General features: G+C 39.5%; 1 protein-coding gene across 1 annotated transcript in view; it reads left to right on the forward strand.

The window, feature by feature from the left end:
• Window positions 1-5,960, forward strand: part of LOC103087022 (ras-related protein Rab-27B) — an 8,578-nt gene extending 2,618 nt beyond the window's left edge. Inside the window, exons 2-4 of the mRNA XM_007459669.1 lie at window positions 1,845-1,948; window positions 4,443-4,566; window positions 5,668-5,960. Coding sequence (XP_007459731.1) covers window positions 1,882-1,948; window positions 4,443-4,566; window positions 5,668-5,857 — 381 coding nt within the window. The 5' untranslated portion in view covers window positions 1,845-1,881 and the 3' untranslated portion in view covers window positions 5,858-5,960. The remainder of the gene's footprint in view (window positions 1-1,844; window positions 1,949-4,442; window positions 4,567-5,667) is intronic.
• The last annotated feature ends 1,992 nt before the right edge of the window (window positions 5,961-7,952 follow it).

Genomic DNA, 7,952 nt, shown 5'->3' on the forward strand with positions numbered 1-7,952 from the left:
CAAAGAGCGGTTGTCAGGTCCACCAAGAGGAGCCCATAAGCTACGTGAGGGTGTTGGGAAGTCAGCGTGGGGAGGTGATACTGTTATATGTGAATATACATACTCATACACAATGTATGAGTGAATCTTATCCAGGCTAAAAGGATAGAAGGTAAAGGAAGCATGAAGGTGAGGCTACCCACAGGAATAACAGCATGTGTGAAAGCCCAGGGGAGAGAGTGAACTTTCTAAGAACTAAAAGAAGATCACCATGCCTGTGGGTAGTCAAGAGATGAAGCTGGATAGATGAGCAAGGGTTAGTTCATGCAGAGCCTTGACGGATTGTTGAAAAGTTCAGTCATTATCTTAAGCAAAGTTCCATCATTTAAATGTTTTTAGCAGAGGATTTATATAATCAGTGGGGAGAAATCAGGGAAGGGGAGGATCCCATACAACACTGGAGACAGGAAGCCTGTTGAGAAGGCTGTTGAAATTATCCAGGTGGAAGATAATGGGTCCAAAGCTAGAGTAGTGGCAGGGTACATGGACAGAAATGAGAAAGTCAGGAGATATTTGTTGATTGCTTGTATATAGCAGGTGAGGTAGAAAGGCTGTGGTGACCAAGGAGGATGGTGATGTCATGGACAGAAAATCAGGAGGAGGGGCCAGTTTGGTTTTAAACACATGAAGTTGAGGGTGCCTTAGTTTCCTCCAAGTGGAAGTATCAAACAAGTAATTGGGCATATGGTGTGGAAGGCAGGAAAAATCTAGACCTATAAATTTGGGGTTCAACATACAGGCGATAACTGAGCCGGGGAAGTGAATGAGATTAACCAGTGAATATATGTAGAGGAAGAAGGGGTCAAGAATAGAACCCAGAGGAAACCCAAGGATCTACAAATAGGCCAAAATAGGAGATCCAGAATTAGGAGGACATTTACGATAGGAAGGGATACGCTTCTCTGTTTCAAAGTCACGTGCCTTTCTAAAAATCAATTGCCAAATTCACTTCTTTATCAGTATAACCCAAACCTTCTCTGGACCTTATGTGTGATCTCTTGTTTCGCCCATTGCTGACACTGAAGTGGATCTCAAAGCATCTTCAGCTTCCCTGAGGATGTTGGGGTAGAAGGGGTTGGAACAAGAGAAAGTCTTTACATCGCACGTAAAGGAGAGCATTCTTCAGAATCCTCCATTAGAGATGAGACTTCTTGCCTTCTCTCCTCAACTACCAAGTCTCTCTGCCCTTCCCTCATTCCCCTAATCAACATCCTCTTTTTCCTTTCTTCACTGTCGTCCGTCTCCTTAAGAGACATGCATGCCAGCCTAAAGCTCAGTTTTATCCCTAAAGAGTGCTTATAAAAGTTTTCTCACCGATGTTCTTCTTACAAAAGAACCCTAGTTCCAGCTGCTAACAAGTTGTGATTTTCCTCATGTAATCACAGGCATTCATTTTCAGGCTACCATGTGCCAAGCTTCCATCTGGGCACAGACAAGAAATTTGAAAAGTATAAGTTAAAGTCCCAAGTCTAAAGTGGCTTCTATTTTAATTGTGGGCCACGAGATGCCCGTGAGCCAATGAGAGGAAGATTCCAAGGGGCTGTGTAAGTGAGCATGTGGTTGAAGTTTACAAACTCTTGCACGCATACCTGCTATGGAACATAAAGCCGTGACGTGATCTTAAACAAATCTACAACCAGGTGTTCTCCCCGACCCTTCAGCAGTCTTTCTGCCTATTAGGCAGAATAATCCAGAGGGATGCCATGGAGAGTTCATATCTGAAAGGGAAATAGTGTTGTTTGTATTGTCGTCAGAATTCGCATGTGGACTGACTTTCAGAACTATCCACTGTGCTTTTTTGGCAGATTCCGGAGCCTCACCACTGCGTTTTTCAGAGACGCCATGGGTTTCTTATTAATGTTTGACCTCACCAGTCAACAGAGCTTCTTAAATGTCAGAAACTGGATGAGTAAGTGGGACTGAGTAACTTCCGTTGGCCACATTGCTTCTCTGCCTCACAAGATGAAACCAGATTGGGGCCCACAGATTAACTCTAAAAAGTCACAGGTTTAGTGTTTCCTGTGTCACCTTCAAAGCGGTGGCTTTTATGTGGCTCATCCAAAGTGGCTTAAAATTGTGTTTTCCTTTGACGCCTTAGAAGAATCACCACCTATATGTAAGGACTTTATTGCTGCAACTGACAGGCCATTAATTCCACTTACCCAGTAAGTCTTGAAGGACTTCTTAAAACTAAATGAGTGGTCACATCTACTCCATCTAGCCTGGTGGGGACACAGAAAAACAGCAGCGTTTTCTGAGGGGGCAACTGGTACCTACAGTGTGTGCCCTTGCACGTGGGTTAACTAAAGTGTTAATGAACTAATGGGTTAATTAGGTGAGAAATTGTTTCAGAGCAGAGCCAGCCACATGAAAATACGGTAGTGTATCAGTCAACAAGCTCCCGTTGAAATTTTACTTCTTTTTTGAAAAGTGTTCAAATGTGAGGAAGACTGGTATAGAAACATCTCCAGCCTTCATGGCAATTTAAACATAATATAAAGTTTCAAAGTAGCCTAATCAGTTATGAAAGCCAGATGGATATGGCAGCACAGAAGTGTGGTATTTGATTTTTCCTTTATTTTTTAACTGATGTAGCACTAAAGACAATATTTCATTTGCATGTTTTAAATTACAAATACCAGTTTTGATCCTAGTGGGACATACCGGCAGTCGCATGGGGCTGGTGCTACTTGTCATTTCTAGATTTGTTAGGGCTGTCTGTGGCCAGAGTGCTATTTTTTAAAAGACTAGATCATATTATTCCTCTGCTCGAAGTCCTTTTGGGATTTCCCATCTCACTTGGAATTCCTCTTTAATTCACTTTTACTCTGCCCCAGCTCACTGGCCTCCAGCTGAAGGTCTCTCCCCTGAAAAGCACAATCCTGCCTTGGGGACTTTGATTTCTGTTCGCCTCTGCATTGATTTCTCTTTTCCCATTTATAGCGTGTGTTAGTTCTTTCATCTCCTTCAAATTCTTGTTCAAACCTTATTTATCTCTTGGGAGAGACTTTCCCTGACACAGCCCCATCTGAACAGTGCTCTTCATCACTCTGTATGCCCTCAGTACACTTTCTATTTCATTTGGTCACTGCCACCACCTGGCATATATTATATTATATTATATTATATTATATTATATTATATTATATATTTATTATATTATTTCTTTGTTTACTTGTGGTTTTGGTTCTTTCTATAACTAGAAGGTAAGCTCTATAAAGGTGCAGACTTGGTCTGCTTTGTTCCATTGCAATACCCCAGATCACCTGGCTGAGTGTCTGGCTGTGTAGATTCTCAAATATATACATATCTTATTATTACATATTATATATAATTAATAATATATATAAATGCTTCAAATGTAAGTTCACTAACAGTGGGGAAAGATACCAACAAATTCTGACTTAATTGCTTCTCCAAATGAGTGTTTATCCTAGGAGCTGTCTCCATTTTCTTTTGCTGTTACATTTCTTTATCCAAATTTTGGTGTTATTATTAGATTCTGGGGAGATAAGGAGATAATAAGATTATCCAACTCTTTCAGAGACTGATTCGTTCATCATTTTTCAAGGTAGATGAGATGCTCCCTTATTACTAAAATTTCCAGAAAGATACAGTTGGGATTTAAGATAATTAATTGCCATATCTAATAAGGCTTTAATTTCTAACATCCAAATAATTGGTGTTATAGAGTAAGGCTTTGTCTTCTTCCTCTGACCTCAGCAAGGTTGCACATAGCTTGCCTTGAGGTAGACCGTAAAATAGTCCCGTAACCTTGAAAACATAGATTGACAAGTTTTTTTTTATCGTTTCCTTCCTCCCTCCCTCCCTCCCTTCCGTCTTCTTCTCTCCTCCTCCTCCCCCCACCCCCCTTCTCTTTTAAACAGTGTCTCCTGGAGAAAAGAGAAAAACAAGTGACCTGTCTTAACATTGTTTCTACATGAATTTGTGGTGGTTCAAAAATGTTCTGCTCTTATGGATCATCACCTTGAACTTCAGGAAAGGGAATGTAGCAGCCTCCTAAAGGAAAGAGCAAACTTATGTACTTTAAGATCACGTTCTATTATCTCCACTTACATTTGAAGAACAAATGGAATGAAAAACAGTATGTTCATCTCAAAGGGCATTTCCCCAGATATAGAGGAGCACTGATAGGTATTCATACAAGTGCTTCACATACACTCTTATTAATCTTCACAACCTGCAACCTGTGAGGAATTATCTCCATTTTCTAGACGAGGAAACTGTGGCTGGGAAGAGTTAAGCAACTTGGCTAATATAACATAACTCGTAAGCAGCCAAGCTGCAGATGAACAATTAGGTTAGGACTCTGAAGTATGAGCAGTCATTTGACATCACTTGTTTGTAACTAACTTGCTGGTTCCATCTGTTTTCTTTCCAAGGCCAACTGCAAGCAAATGCTTATTGTGAAAATCCAGATATAGTATTAATTGGCAACAAGGCAGACCTGCCAGACCAGAGAGAAGTCAACGAACGGCAAGCCCGGGACCTGGCTGACAAATACAGGTAAGTCAGTCACGTGGAGATGTCCTCTAAACTTGCACACTGCTGCTTAATAATGGGCTAGGGTCACGAGATTGATATTAGAAGGGATACCTTTGATTCAGGAATATCACGTGAATGAAAAAGATCTTCCAGAGGAAAATATGTGATGTTTTTAATGAACTATTTCATAATAATAGCAGCTAACATTTACTGAATGCTTATTATGTGCTAGCAACTGTTCCTAGACTTTAGCTCACCTAACCCCTCATAATCACATATAGGAAATCTAGAGTTATCCCATTTTATATATGAGTAATTGAGACACAGAGAGATTGAGTAACTGATGGAAGGCCACATAGATAGTAAGTAGTAGAGCTAGAATTCAACCCAGGCAGACTGAGATCAGAGTCCATGCTTTCCAACACTGTACTCTACTGCCGCTCAATCAATAACTACAAAACTCTTAAGGAATAATACCTGACCCGGACATAATATTGCAATCATTATCCTAGCTGAGCTTAAATGGCAGCTTTTAAAATTTTTTAAATATTCCATGTAATTGTAAATTGACTCCAAGGCAGAAATTGTCATTCTTTTTCAAATGTAAGCATCTTTGCCAAATCTGTCCAGTTTTTACTGAAGGATTCTCCTTGAGAGCTTTATAAATGTACACGTCTTTCTGAAACTTTGGATTCCAAATAAATATAGACTGTATTCACATAAATATCCTATACAGTGCCTGCTTAAATTCTAAATCAGACCTCTAGATAATTGACTGGAGGGAAATAATAGTTTTAATGGTAATATTGATCACTAGTTTAGGCATTTTTACCCTCTTAATTTTTAAGAATCAGTGATGATGCTTTGGCTTCAAGTCCCTGATTACCTCCTGTATCAGTTTCCTTGCCCATAAAACTTGTTACACCCATACTAAAAAGAAACCCACCAGCTTTCACTCACTGAGGAAAAACAAGGATGTTTTCCAACTCAGCCAGCAAAATCGTGATTATTTCACAATCTCTCAGCCAGCCATGTTTTTGCATGTGTGACTCATTGGCACATCTTGTTGTATCTTTTCTGGTTCCTTCCTCTCAAAAATATTTGTCATCTCTTCCATGCTAGCATACCATATTTTGAAACAAGTGCAGCGACTGGCCAGAATGTGGAAAAGGCTGTGGAAACCCTTCTGGACTTAATAATGAAACGAATGGAACAGTGTGTAGAGAAGACCCAAGTCCCCGACACTGTCAATGGTGGTAGTTCTGGGAAGCTGGATGGGGACAAACCAGCAGAGAAGAAGTGTGCCTGCTAAACTTTACCCTACGAACTGGTCATCCAGAACCCCACGCAAGCATCACTTCCAAAAAGAGTGACAAACCACACAATTGTTGTTGAGTAGATCATGCATAATGGCATGTCTTTCTTTTTCTGCCAGAAAATCTATTTTAAGAAGTCAGGGTAGTCAACAGTGTTCAGAAGAGTTGACCAGTTGTCCCTGAGGCCCCTCCAAACAAGATCAAAGATTTTCCATTGTCATCGTACCATCATGGATGCTCAATTTGTTTTCCTTATAAAGAAGATGAGTATATAAGAGAGTATACAAGAAGAAATATCAGGGAGTTTTCAATCAAAACCAAAGGTACCTTGTCACATTGGGGACAAGAATAAGCTTCTAAAGGGATAACACAGAAAGATGACTTTTTTAAATGGTTGGATTTACTTCTTATGTAGAATCTGACTTGTACTTTTATAGGTTTGCATTGGGGGAAAGATTAGCTAAAAATGCCTATACACAAAAAAGAATTCTGAGTGGTTCATTAAGAGTGACATTACTATGTACATCCTATAAGCTGCTACCTTACGAGAGAGGATGAATGTCAGACTTCTGAGAAAATGTAGGAGACTGTGTAATAATGCCATTTGTATATTCTTAATAAATGGCAGATAGACAAGAATAGGACTGTGAATGACAGAGGACAAGAGAAATGCCCAGGGAGAAAAATGAACGTATGGGAACATGGCATTTGGGCAACTGAAATTAAATGTATCTGTTACAGATGTCTGGGAGAGATACTTAGCGAAATTTCACTCAAGCCAGCTAGAAGCTGACATTATCAGTTGGGATTAAGAAAGTCTCCAGAGGTTTGCATTTCCAACAAAATTTTAGAAATTGGTGTAGCGTTCAGCTTCACATTTCATATTTCTTAGCAATCATGATAAAAAGTCACACAGAGAAATTAAAGATTGCTGTTTATTAACTGTCTCTTTATGCACTCAAGAAAAACTGTTTAGCCTTCATTGTTTTAGATAAAATATGTCGGTGATATAAAATAAACAGCGACTCTTAGTTCCAGGTTTCTTTCTGTTTACAAAGTACTGGAAACTCTAAATCGCGTTACTGTCCTCCGGCCCGCACCCACCCCTGATTTTGAATTGATTCAAAATCAATTGTGAAAATAGAGGGATGTCACTTTGTAGATCAACAACTGCAGAGTAATGATGGGTCGATTTTATGGTCGCTCTGAATTTTCATGTCATCTATCACATAAAAATTGATGATACCTCATGCCGTATTACAGTGTATTTCGCATCTGTTTTTATTTTGCCTAAGGCAAAACACCTATGCTTGAACTACACTGGGGGGTTGGCAGAGATGGAGCTGTGTCTTACCTAAGCAAAAAGTTTGTTAATGGCTTTATTTCTCACATAATGCTGCCTTTGCTTTCTAAAAATGATCACAAAGGTATTTTCCATTAGCCTATTATTATTGCATCTAAACATTGGCTTTTGATTTAGTTTCTGGTAAACGTAAGCCACTCCTATTACTATTATTTATGTATTTCAGTCAGTTTTGTCAATAACAAAGTCATCATACTTTAGGTTTTCTCTTTTTATTGTGAACATATGACTTTTCTACAAGATAGTTCCTCTTTGTAGAAAAATTTGCCAATTAAACTTCACTTTTCTAGACTCTCTGTCTATTTTTTGTTAAGTTACAAACATAGGAAACTCTAAATCCCAGTCCCCCACCTTTAACCTCCATCTGCCAACCTCCACTGGGTGTCAGTCAGTTTTAGGAACACAGATCCAAGGGACTGTCTAGTTACAAGACCCAGAAATGTGCCATGAATCCAGGTAATTTGGAAGCTTTAATGGAGTTAGTCCTTAACAGCTTAACAAATTCTCACTGTCAGCTGCCCAGGTCCTCTGATTTCCGCAGCATGATGCCAACTTCTAAGGTTGGTCATGAGTGGGTATTCGCCCCCAGGATGCTTTTCTCTATGATGCTATTCATGACCTCAGTGCCTGTGCCAGGAGGATAGAAAGCTATTAGCTATCGTCAAAGATGTTTCTTCTGAAACGAATATGAGTAAAAACAATGTAACCATTGGTGTGGCAAAATTTGG

This window comes from Lipotes vexillifer, unplaced genomic scaffold (assembly GCF_000442215.2).
Source record: "Lipotes vexillifer unplaced genomic scaffold, Lipotes_vexillifer_v1.1 scaffold1670, whole genome shotgun sequence".
Lineage (NCBI taxonomy): Eukaryota > Metazoa > Chordata > Mammalia > Artiodactyla > Lipotidae > Lipotes > Lipotes vexillifer.